The sequence below is a fragment of the Cololabis saira genome, chromosome 16, assembly GCF_033807715.1.
Source record: "Cololabis saira isolate AMF1-May2022 chromosome 16, fColSai1.1, whole genome shotgun sequence".
Lineage (NCBI taxonomy): Eukaryota > Metazoa > Chordata > Actinopteri > Beloniformes > Belonidae > Cololabis > Cololabis saira.
Genome location: NC_084602.1, coordinates 15665279 through 15678415, shown reverse-complemented (window position 1 = coordinate 15678415; position 13137 = coordinate 15665279). Strand labels below are relative to the sequence as shown.

The following is a 13137-nucleotide window of genomic DNA, read 5'->3' as shown; positions in this document are numbered from 1 at the left end:
CTGCAAATCAATACAAAGTCCCCAAAAAGATTTAAATGTGAGTTGGATCTGGTTTGCGAGTGTGTGCACCTTCAATGGCAAAAGGCTTCCCCACAGTGAGCAGCTTGCACTCTGCGTCAATGGAGACCTCAAAGTCCAACAGGGCTTTATCCATGATGAACGCATCCAGGGCAGGAGGATCTGTCCTTCATCGCCAACGCGCACGCAGAACACACGACACAAGAAGAGACAAAAAGAGTGAGAGACGAATTAATTGGAGACTACTAATCTCGGTAAAATAGATCTTCAAGTAAATCAGATTAACTTTCCCACACTTTTTCTGACTCTCGAGACCCGTTCAGAAACCGTGAATCTGCGGCTGTCGGGCCACTCGGTCATTTATATAAAGGACAAGATTAACTGCAGTCTAATACACTATGTAAACACATACATCATTACCTAAACTAACAGGTTCTGCTATGGCCTGATAAGACATGATACACTCAGCAGAAGATTCTCCCACTTCAGCAATATCGATCCAATTGACCTGAATTGACCTCTAATTATAGACTGGCCCTGCGCGTGCAAAATTTACTGCTGACCAGGATCGGCTGCAGAGAAGTTTACAAGGATGCAAAACACGGGGGTCTTAAAGATAATCCGGCACAGAAATAACCCAAACATCCAAATCTGTACATGTCGGTATATATTATATAGCTTAATAAGTTAAGTCCATGGAGAGAGTGCATGCACCGGTGGTTGCTGTGCCGGGAAGAATACACCAGTCTGATCAAATTACTCCAGAGTTGTTGTTCAATATGTTAACTGCTAAACTAAAAAATTTTCTTTATAATTCTTTACCATGCTGGCAGAGGGAGAGCTCAGTTTCTCTGTCAAGACCCAGGAAATTCAACACACAGTTTGGAGAGACAATAGAGACAATAAATGGCCTTGGAATAATAAAAGACTGTGTCCGTGCTTGAGTGTGCATATGTATATATTAGCATTGCGGTCCGTAGCCAAATCTATGAATTGTAACCTTGTGCATAGGTACAATTTGAGCTTGAGCATATTCTATTTTATTTTTTTTCCCTCCAGCTGAGCCTTGACATTGGTGCACAGCTGCATGTGAAGCTCTCTGCTCTCTATCTTACGAGGGGAAGGCTCAGGAGTTTTTTCTTCTCTAAGATTTGAGAGTAGTATTGGGGTCAGTATTTCTGCCAACACAGTATTTCACATCCTCACTCAGGCGCTGCTGTTGCATCCACCTCTCCTTCGTCTTGCATGTAAACAAACGCTGCCTTCATCATGCTCTTTCTCTGAACAAGCACTTTGAATCTTCCCACTGGTAGCACAAAGTCAGCACATGCATCATCTCAATCTCTGCTGTTGCTCTAAGGAGTTTGCATTGTGTCTGCCAAGTGCGTGTGTGGAGTATTGTTCTCGCGTTCAGTGCAGTGTGAAGCAAGGACAAATAGATTTCAGTTATCCCTGTACTTTCTGAGCGCACTTGTCTTTTGATAAAAGTTTCTGAAGACAGATTTTACATTTACTGAAAATACGCTTCCCCAGACTTGAAAACCTAACGAGATAAACGGCAGTTAGAAATATATAGACGATAAGAGAAGAATTCAGGCAGCCATCTAGAGGTGCAAATGAAAGCGAATGTCGGACACGGCCACTAATGGTAGAGATTTATGTGTCGTCACTCTTATCCTGCTTTACTGGCACAGTAATCAGCAGTAAAATCTAACTTCAGAGGGAGGAAGGAAGACCTCTCAGACTGCCAGAAACCACTGCGCTCATTACAGCTGCTGGAGTAAGCTAGAAAAATAAATGACGTTTCAGATGTGGAAGTTTAAAGGACGGGTTCAGAGTGCTTAAAATAACTCTCGACATGCTCAAAATAAAGATCCAGACTATGATCAAACCGGGACATTGCAGTGTCTATGCATTGGCATTTGATAATTTGCTTGTAGTTAATGTCAACTCTTTAGGGGCTTTTAAACCATAAAGATGTCTGTTGGACCTCGTCCCAGCAATGTTCTACCCCTAATAATCATATCTGTACTCAAGCAGAACAATCTACATCTGTTCATCCGCCATGTACAAGAGCCTTTCAGTTAGATGTAATCAAACAACTGCTTAAAAATCTAGTTTGATTAAAACCTTAAGTGGTAGATTCAAGTTCATGCATTTAAATAATGTCTCCTGTACGTATACCAGAGCTGTTCATGGGTCTGCAGGATTCTGGACTGGGACCAGGTCTTTTTTTTCCTTCCAATTACCTTCTTTAGGTATTACCATCAGGACACATGAAATACATTTACTGTTTAATCCTGATGACACCGAGGTCTATTCAGCTTTAAAGCACATGGAAACTAATCAGCTACTGAGGCTGGAGGCTCGTCTTGGAAACTAAACTTGGATACTTTTACATGTCTTAATGTGACTATGATCAACATACTCGGCATGTCTCAGAGCAATTATTGATGACCATCTAATCAAGATGAAGGTAGCTGTTTACATGGCAGTTTATGATCGATAGTATTGGCTTATTCTAATTAAGAAGTATTGTTGTGCTGCTTTTTTCAGTCGAAAATGTCTTATGTAATGTATCATTTTTTTCCTAACAGGGAAATTTAGAATAAATTATTTTTTGCTCAAAAGAAAAAAAAAAAAGAAGTATTGTTGTTCATGTAAATGCACTCAGTCATGTCTGTAAAGGTGATTGTAAAAAGGGATGAGCTGAACCGAGCTGAGTTGAACTGGTTAGTTATATTTGAATCAAGAGCTTACACCCACTTTTCTGAGTTTAATGAAAACTTAGAGAAATTGCAGTTCCTTGAATGTCCACTAGGACATGGTTCCAAAAGCAAGTCAAACTTCCTATGAGCCCCATTGTAAATGTCCGATGTTGCAGCAGAAACAAGCATTTTTACAATTTGGTTCAAATGCCCTGCGACTGGTTTGGCTTAGCCAGTGGCTAGCTGTCATCACTTTAGCTATTTAGCACTAACTGGACTTGACTTCTGAGCTGTGAAAAAAGATCTCCCCGAGCACACTCACATTTGAAGATAATAAGGCTTGTTGTGCTGTTATATTCAGGGACCCCTGCGACTGGTGTTGGACTGCCTACAAGGGTTCCAATGTAAAGTTTAGCAATGCAGCTATCTTTGCTTCTATTTGACGGCTGCTGGCTACAGCTAACCGGAGGACGTAAGTGGGACTGTCCCAAGTTCATCAGCTTCAATCTCCAGCAGCCGTTGGGTCCTCTGTTTGAACAACTTTCACCTCAGAACACTTCAGGAATCTTTGAAGTTGGCCGACATCCTAAACAACTGCGACCAGAGCTGAAACGATAACTCCAGGCGGTCGTCTGGAACCCACCCGATGTTCACCATGATGCCCACAGTCGCCTGTCCCCCAGCCTTCCCCCACGCGTGGCAGGCGGAGCGACTTCGGGTCACAGCAAACCCCTAGTATTTCAGCTCTCTATTTTCGAAGCAACATTTGAAATCAGGAATTTTGGCCAAATGTGTTAATAATGAATACAAAGTAATATAATTTAGCATCATAGGTTAGCATAAGCTAAGCCAGCCAAATGGCTTAGCTAACTTGCAGCAAATGCACTACAGATTCAGGCCTGCTGGTGGACAATAAAATGAAAAAGAAGCTGCAAAAGAACTCTTAAAAACTCAAGTGAGTGATGTCATAGTGGATTTGTCCAGTTTTTCTTATAAAGTCTTTGTCTTTGTTTTGACTCCACCACATCATACATAATTCTTACACACATGTATGTAATGTTTATAAGCATAGCTTTCTGGTGTCATATTACAGCCTTCAACCCAAGAGCAGATACATTTTCATCATCTCATATCCTTATATTTGAGCTTTCCGTGCCTTGTACTGTATCTCCTTTATGTTATTTAAAGCTGTAAGTAAAACGCTTTAACAGCCCGTGTGAATTATATCCTGTTTAAAGATAAACCTGCCCTGCCTCCTCGCTTTCATCTTTTTACTGCCCCTATTCAACATCCCATTGAATCATTCATCTTCAGCGTTAATTATGTCAGTCTGTCCCTGATTCTTAGTCCCAACTACACTCAACCACCCATTTCCCAAGAAGAAACCCATTTTCCCTTTTAAATTGCAAGGAGCTGAATAAAATTTGTGAGGTTTTTACCTCACTAATACCTTGATCTCAAGTGTTTATTTTCTTATTTATTTATTTAAAAAAATATAATAGGTAATGCACCAAAAGCATGAAGCCAAGGGTATTACTTTGCATCTGTGACAGATGCAATTGCAAAAACAGTGTGTTTTACATAATATGAAAACAAATGAGTTAGACACAAAATTACAGAGGTAAAAAAGCAAAAAAAGGTAAATCGTTATGCAAACTTGCATAAAGATAGGTTTAAATCTCTGCTGTTGATTTCAAAATTTAAATATATTCCGTAAATCTGTAAGATATGATTGAAATAGTACATGCAAATTTCTGTCTCTCTGAAAAATCAAGTCGTTTTTATATAAAAATTGCCCCCGGCAGCTGTAAATTTGTTGTATTTGCACCATTTCTCAGAGGAAAGAATTGTTGTGCATGAAAACTGAGCGTGCAGAAGATAAACAGCCACAGATGTAAATCTGAAGAGCGCGTTTAGGGCCTGATTTCATTCTAATTGCTTTAAATAGGCTTGGTTTACGTCTTCATAAAGGGCTGGTCTTGTGCCTTACTTTAACATGTGTACACCTTCTGGGGTGGTGGGCTGGTTGAAGCGTCTCATGTAGTCGTGCATCTCTGGGAAACTCTTCTTCATGTAATCTTCGGCGCTGCTCTCCCTCACTGTCCCAAAACGAAAGCCCAGGGAGGGGTGGTGGAGCTGGGGAAGTGACACAATATGGTGAGGGTGGAGGAGATGGTGAGGATCGGAACGGAGATGAGAGAGAGAAATAAATTAAATCCAGTGCAGCCCTGAACTCCCAACTTGATTTATGTATTTGAAAAGCAATAATCCTTCACGAATAATTCAACTCCTAACTCATTAACTCTTCCTTGTGTCAGATTAGAAAGTGTTTACATGGTTTGTTTATATGTGTGTGTGGACTTTGTAGACATCAATGCATTTCCAAGTCTGTGCCACTGTATGCAGCCTAACCTTGTCGTCGTGGATTCCTGAAACCTGCTCGAAGGTCTTCTCCCCAACCATGACGGCAGCAAGGTTGGCGGTATAGCTGGAGAGCACCAGTAAGCAGAAAATAGCCCACAGATTCATCAAGAAGCGCCCCGTCCAGCATTTAGGAGTCTGCAGAGGAGATGAATGGCATAAAATGTTTTTTTCCTTTGGTTTAATTAAAACACTGCAACAACAACAAACATTTCATGATTATTATAACATAATCCCTTCATAAAAATGTATTTTATCCACATAAACACTAAAGCAAGTGACAACACAGAGCTATACAGAGTAAATTAACAACAGCGTTTGCTTTGAGAAAGATGGATGGCGAAGTACGGGGAAGGTCCGAAGGTGCTGCCCTGTATCTTTATAGAGTCAGAGAAAGCGTATGGCCGAGCTCGGAGGGACACATTGTAGTATTGTAGGAGGAAGTCTGGAGTGGCAGGAAAGTATGTTAGAGTGGCACAGGACCCAGCAGGAGAGCGGGGAGGTGTGAAGTGGGAGCAGGTGTAACAGATGGGTAACAGATGGAAGTGGGACTGCACCGAGGATCAGTCCCAGACTCCCTGGACCGCTTCTTGATACTACGGTGACAGATCAGGATGGCAGATGGGGAGTCTCCATACATTAGGGTGTTTGCAGATGAGATTGTAAGCTGTGGTGAGAGTAGGGAGCGGGCGAAAGAACCCTGGAGAGGTAGTGATAGAGTACATGCTGGAGAGAGGAGGAAGGAAGGTCAGTAGCAAGTGAAGTAGTGACGCCTTGACCTTTTATTGAAGATTAACATCTATATTATGAGCCTCACTAAATATTTACTGTCTATACCACGTGACTACAGACTATACTTTAGTGTGATGCACTACCAAGAAACGAGGTACCATGATTCGAGACTAAACTGAAATGACTCGAAAATGATATGATATATCAGACTAAGTATATTAATGCCCTTGAGGTAAAAGACTTAAAAAATGCTCCATGATTTGTTCTGGGTATAAGGGCACCACAGAGGAAGAGTGCATGAGTCTCAAGCTTGTTTGGCACCGTTTCATCCAGCCAGAGGACAAGTGGTGGATAAATAGCCTGCCCAGACGTCCACTAACCAGTCTGACACCGGTTATTATTGGCTATAACTCAACCTATAGAACGTGGGCTCATGTGTTATAATTAAGTCTAATCGAATATTGTGTTTTTGGAAACAGAACAAGATGTGAGCTGCCATTGAGAATATAAAAGTGTGTGTAATTACACAGATGTCAGTCTGCTATAGAGCTGACTCAAGTTCATTCCCCGTGTTTTGGGAATAAACTATTGCATCAAAAGAAGGACCATCTCCAGCCCCGTTTTGACTCTGGTGCCGTTTCAAGGGTGCAAAAGTTTTTCTAAGTGATTTCTAAAGTGCTGGAGCCCAATTCTGGCCCAGACTGGGACTTTTTCAAAGTGAGATGAAATACATATTTGTAAATGATAGGGAAACGTGTAGAAAGTTAAAAATGCCAAGAGGGTGCAGTTTAATTTAAGAGCTCAACTGTTAAGAGCAATGAGGAGTGGGAAGAAGAGAAGGAAGGCAGGGTGGAATGGGTGGAGAGGAGTGCGTGGAGTTATCTGTGAGAAGAGTAGCAGCCAGAGTAAAGGGAAAGGTCCACAAGACAAGAAATCCACCCACAGAGCTGGAGGTGGCAGAGCTGAGGATGTTAAGATTGTCATTGGGAGTGAGGAGGATGAGTCGGATCACGGACGAGCACATCAGTCAGGGTTAGGCGCCTTGGAGATAAAGTGAGAGAAGCTCGACTGAGATGGCCTAGACACAAAAAGGGAGGATAATGAATACACTGGTGGAAGGATGCTGGAGACGGGGCTGCCAGGCAGGAGGGAAAGGGGAGGACCAAGGAAGAGATTCCTGGATGCGGTGAAAGAGGTGAAGCAGCTGGTTGGTGTGAAAGAGGAGGAGGCAGAAAACATATGAGCCGTTATTAATGACCTCTAAAAAGGGAAAAAGAAGAGGAAAAATTGTGTGATACATCCAAAAGTATCCTTCCTTTAAATGTTCTGCTTGCATAAACAAATCCAGAGGAACATAGGTGTAAATGAACATTTCATCCAGTAAAAATACACTTAAATAAACCACAAATTTTAACGGTTTGATATTAATGACACAATAATTATACAACTAAAGTTATAACTCATTATTGCAAAGGAGCTCCAAGTCTGTTAAACTCTGCATAATTGGTTTGTTAATGAAAAAGGGAGAAAGGGGGAAGATGGCACACACACACTGTGAGCATAACAAGTCCATTAATGCTTTTGGAAAGAAAGGTCACCCTGAAAAAAAATCTTTTTTACAACGGATCACGTTACGTTTAGGGCTTTAATACACTTGTCAACCTGCATGATGTGTCTGTCTGATTTCTGTACTCTGAATACATCCTATACCCGAACGAGCTTTTAAAAGGCTCTCGACTCCGACAGTAGGTAGGTTGACAGCTAATACCAATTCATTTATGCCATTTAATCCAAGCATTATTATAAATAATTACAAGTCTTTTGAAAGGCTCACTCAGCCGGTCTCATCAGCATTGTCAAACCACTTCTGTTGCATGAGTTACATTGCAAATTACATTTGAAGGAGTTGTTGAATCTTTTAATCTTTTATATTTCATTTTGCAATCCACGCTGGTGTCCTTTTATTGTTTCCTTTCGCTCTATAAAGCTCTTTAGGATGCATGTCTGCTTGAAAAGTGCTATACAAATAAAGTTTAGATGAATGGACTTAGGGTGGGAATCCTGTAAAAGAGCCATTATCTAAAAGCGGCAGCTAAATGGCAACAAACAATCTTAAATAATGAGCCTTCAGCTGCTATTGCCATGCAAAATGTCAGCATCCTCACAGCTGATGAGGCGTGTGGAAGAAACGAAGCGTTGTTCAAAGTAGAGCTTTTCAAGCAGAATTTAAAATAGCTTCACTCTTACACCCTCACTTTGACAGCTTAGCCAACACACTTGTTCGTGTTCAAAAAGCCTATTTTCCTTTCACAAGATGGGCTTTTAGCTGATGTGTTAGCGCAACATCGTATGATCCCAGTTGCTTTCGACAATGGTTGCTAAAGGTCTACAATTAAAAACAGGAAAGGATTGTGAATGTGAGGCTGCATCCTGAGAGTGTCTTCACAGTGCACGTGACCAATCGTGAATGGAGGTGTGAATCCCAGGGAGCACAAACAGAAAAATCTAAATTAATTCAGAAAAGATGACAAAGCAACAGTAAAAAATGAAAACAGCCACAAAATGATGAACACAGTGTTTCCAACTGTTCAGAACAGCATCTGGCTCCTTGGCTCCAATTGAAATATGCAAATAAAAACTATTAATATATTAAAAACAGCTCAATGACCAAAGAAAAAAGCACAAAACTGAAGGAAACTGTTACAATGTCAAATTTCTATTCTCATGTTCCTTTGTTTTTCCTTTAATTTTCTTCTTCCCCTGTTTTTTTGTTTTCTTTTATCTCTCTGTTTTGTTGCTTAAGTTCCTGCTTTAGTCTGATGGTCTACTCGTCGACATGAGTTATAACGTACTTGTTGTGTCACAGAACACATTTTTAAACATATTTAGTGATCATTTAGTGTTCAAACATCTTGTCTAAACTGAATACGTCTTCGCCTGCCAGTTCAGATATCATCAAGTCATCAAATGCATCGTCCGAAGTACGTTCCCCCGAGTTTTACTTGTCAAATACGAACTGCCAGACGTGTACTTGGTTTTGAGAATCGGCTGCTTTTTCTTTGTGATTTAAGCTCTCGCTTGACCTCCTTTGTTCTCATCTCGCCTGACGGTTCACACCTTTGTCTCAATAGCCCCTTTGAGTATATGTTCATTGCCCCCCCACGTCCAGACATGGTGGGCTTCCATTACACTTTTTTCACAAAACAAAAGTGACAATTCTAATATGGAGACAAAGTGCCTCTGCGGGACACAGGTGTTTCTGTTGATCTGTGTTTCTCTTTTTAATGCCTGCAATGAAGAAGATCTCAACTTTGGAGGAGATGGATGGAAACATATTTCGTTTTGGACGGTTTTGTGAAAATAGTCAACAGAGGATGAAAGCAGTGGACGACTGGGCAAATACGTCCTTATGTAATGCAGTAATGCAATGATTAAGCAGTGTTGCAGCACAACTGGATCATATAAATCAGGCCAAAACCAGCTGGTAATTACAGGCTTCACATCTTTGTTACACCCAGTGATGCAGGAGCCGTGCAAATGGGATTCAAGTGGGATGGGATTAAAGTGGACTATCGACACGTCTGAAAACCCCCTCGTGAAAGCATGAAAAGATTTTTGCGACATTTATGATATTTTGGTTTAAAGGTTTCCAGCGGTGATGGAAACGTGACAACATGCAGCATCTCACGCTGCACTGTTCTTCCTCCGTCTTTACCTCCTGTTTTGGGGGGGTGGCCAGAGCAGCTCATTGCGCTACACATTCATTTTGTTAATATATTTCCTCATTTAGGCCCGTGCAGGACTCATTCATGCATCCACCCTCGTCCAGAGTAACCTTTGTTAAAGGGAGGGTAAGCAATCCATTCTCCTCCGTCCCCTCCCACCACGATTCCTGTGAACGCCCCATCATGAACTCTCCCAAGCACCCACTCCCCAACTTCCCACAAGCATAAGCACAAACCTTCCCCTGTCAGTGATTGGCTGACGCAGTATCGAGAGAGTTGAGGGTTCAATCCCTGAGAAATTCCTGAGAAAGATGGTGACTCCCACTTTTCCTGTAAGACTTCACTTTTAATTCACTTTGGATAAAAATATTCTCCAAAGAAGTAAACATTACATTGCTGTGTTTTGTGAAAACTTATTTTTAAGTGACCCTGTGACAGACTGGTGACCGGGTTTTACCTCTTGCCCGTTGATGGCGGGGATATGCTCCATTGGGCCCCTGTGACCCTGAGCAGGACTGAAGCAGGTGTGGAAAATAAGTGAATGAATGAATTTCATTTAAATTTAATTTCAATTTATTGTTGCATTTAGCACTTCATGGCCAGTGCAGTAGCTCAGCCTGGTTTATGATGCTCCTTGGCCTTGGGGGAAACGCTCAATTACCCCTGTGAATAGTAGGCCGAGGAGAGCAGCCAATAACAGAAACCCAATGATCTGCTGCTTTCACTTGCTCATGTGTTTTTGTTTTGGGACAATTGGAAATATTTGGCCCGTAAATATGTTTCAAATATTACTTTAAGGGTACAAGCCCTGCGATAGTCTGGCGATGTGCTCAGGGTGCGCTCAGCCTCTCGCCCGCCATCAACTGGGAAAGGTTCCAGCTCTCCATAACCCTCCACTGAATAAAGTGGATCCAGCTAATGGATGCAATGATAGATTAAATCAAATATTAAAACTGAACCCTCCAATAAAGGTTTAGCGATCGATTTACCCTCCCTCTCCTCCTCAGAGCCTGATTAACGTCACAGCCTGGCTCTGACTCAGCAACCGGAGGTTCAGAGCGCCGTTGAAGGAAATTTCAACGGGTCACGAATCGCTGCTAATGACCACAACTGTTAACCGACACATTTCCAGTGCTCAAGAGCAACGGTGTGACCTTTCAGCCGCGGGGACGTCTTTCCCGCTGCCTCTCTTCCTCCGAAGTCATCTACGTCGCCCCCGTTCTGGGGACGGAGCGTGATTATGCATTTAAAGAAATATGGTGACGAGCTGCGCGCTCTCAGAGCGGACAGGCGTAATTTTAGGAAATGACACCGCAGCCTGAACATTTCAAGAGCAGCCAGGAGTTATTACGATGATGGATTTTGGAAGACTTAGAAAAACAAAGAATGCAGAGGAGGGAGTCATTATTCAAATGGTTGGTGGTTGGTTGTGCGTGACTGTGGGTGTGGCGCAATCTGTCAAATCTGACACGTTTGAGGAGAACGCTGTTACTGCAAAAGGTACATTCAATATATTTTCGTATTTATTTCAGACAACATGGAAATAAGTTGCATTTCTGTTTATATTTGAAGGGAAAACAGATTGCTTTTTCACGTAGTTGCATATTTATTAACGGACAAAAACAAATCAAATTTTTCACTCCTACCAGCTTTTTTTTTTTGTTGCTCGGCAACTTTGCCCACTCACACGCCTTCTCCTCTTCACATCGGCCCAAAACTGTTCCTTCTCTCATTTCTACACCTGCCCTTTCAGCCCCATCCCTCCATCTTGCTGTCAGCCTCCCGACTCTGCCCTCCTTCGTCTCACCCTTCATACCTTTAACCAGCTCTCATTCCTGCCTTCCTGTTTTAAACTTTGTCTCTGACTACTTAGGGGGGGGTTGACCTGTGATCTCTACCTCTTTTACCACCTCCATCCTTCCCCATCATCCCCATCATAACTCCTAAGTCTCTGTCAGCACTTACCCTTTCCCCTGTCCCTCCCCGCATGTGCATCATTCTTCCTTTACCTTCCCACTTCATCACTGCTTTTCCTCTTAACCTCTACCCTATCAATCTTTTCTTTTCTTTGGCAATCTCTATCATCTTTCCCATGCACCCCCTCCCATCCCCCTCATCCTTTGTCATTTGTGCACTCATTCCCATAATGCACATCTCTTCCACCCCCTTCCCTTTTTGAGCAATTTCTATTTTCTGCTCAACACGGCATGATGTCTATCCATCAGGGAGAGGGGAGTTTCTTTACCTTGGTGGCGACGGTGCGTCCAAACAGTATTGCGTAGCAGAGATTGAGGGCGGAGGAGTAGGAGAAGACGCGCAGCCTGTTCCTGCCGTGGGGCGTCATGCCGAAGGGGCTGTTCCACTCATACAAGGTGAGGAAGAGCGCTGTGAGATGCAGCGTGACGAAAATGCCCACCCACATGGACCAGTGGAGTGGCCACATAAAGGCTCCGATGGGAGCTGCGGTGTCTCGGCTGCGAACCTGGAAGGCCACAAACACACAGGAGACCGACTTGGTGCATTCAGTCACTCAAGCGCTCAAGTCTGAACGGGCGGTACAAGCAAAACTGTGACGATAATTCAGCTTACGGTCTGAAACATCTCGCAGTTCGCAGTTCGTTTTAAAACATGTGTGATTCTCATTTTCATCTGGAGATATATTTTATTACAAACTCTTAAAAAGTTACACATGCCATTCTTGAGTTTCAACATAAACTGTCTTATACTCAGATGTCATTTTAAGTCCAACATTGAGCGATAAATAGTTGTTTTTTTGCCCTTACTTTCTGCTTTTGCAGGCAGTAATTACAACTGCAGATTAACCCTCTAAAGCCCTCAACATTTTGGGAAGATGTTTCTAGACAAACGTCTCGATGTGTAATTGTGGGCATTAACGTCATTTTCTACTCACAGGCATGAATCGTTTTGTTTCTGTCTCCAATTAAGTATGCGTCCCGGAATAAAGAGATTTTTCTTTTCAATTGTTAAGCAACGTGTTATTAATATTCATCCTTTGTGGTTTGGTAAGATGATTTCCAGTTGATGTATTTCAGGGAAATAGTTTCTTAAAAACAGTAAAAGGCTTCTCCGTGATCACAATAGATGATAAGTAAACATTTATTTTCCCCAAATTTGCCAAGGTTGAAGCGTTATAATTAGGAAAAAAGGGTTCAAATATGTGAAAAATAATTATTACCCAATTACCTAATAAACCTACAATTATGAAAAGTGTAATTAAAATTTTCTGTAGAATATTAATCATATTCACTTGATTATTTTAACATTATCCTTTTAATGTAGAATAGCAAGTGAATATATGAAATGACATTTTCTTTGGATACCAGACACATTACTGGAGAAATACTGTTATATTATCATTTTAGGGGGTGTTTTTCCCCCCTTTTGTTTGATATTGCCGTTTTCATATTTTTATCAGAATGATTGCAGTGATAACAGATTAATAAACACACAATGCTTGTATGATATAATCAACAGGTTTACAACCGTCTCAGCCCAATAATAACCTCGTACAT

At 41.7% G+C, this 13137-nt stretch overlaps 1 protein-coding gene across 1 annotated transcript in view; it reads right to left on the bottom strand.

Annotated features, from left to right (window-relative positions):
• Positions 1-13137, bottom strand: part of LOC133462631 (glutamate receptor ionotropic, NMDA 3B-like) — a 149632-nt gene that overhangs the window by 36112 nt on the left and 100383 nt on the right. The window contains exons 5-8 of the mRNA XM_061743962.1: positions 11850-12086; positions 5139-5285; positions 4717-4862; positions 70-185 (exon numbers count right to left, since the gene is read on the bottom strand). Coding sequence (XP_061599946.1) covers positions 70-185; positions 4717-4862; positions 5139-5285; positions 11850-12086 — 646 coding nt within the window. The remainder of the gene's footprint in view (positions 1-69; positions 186-4716; positions 4863-5138; positions 5286-11849; positions 12087-13137) is intronic.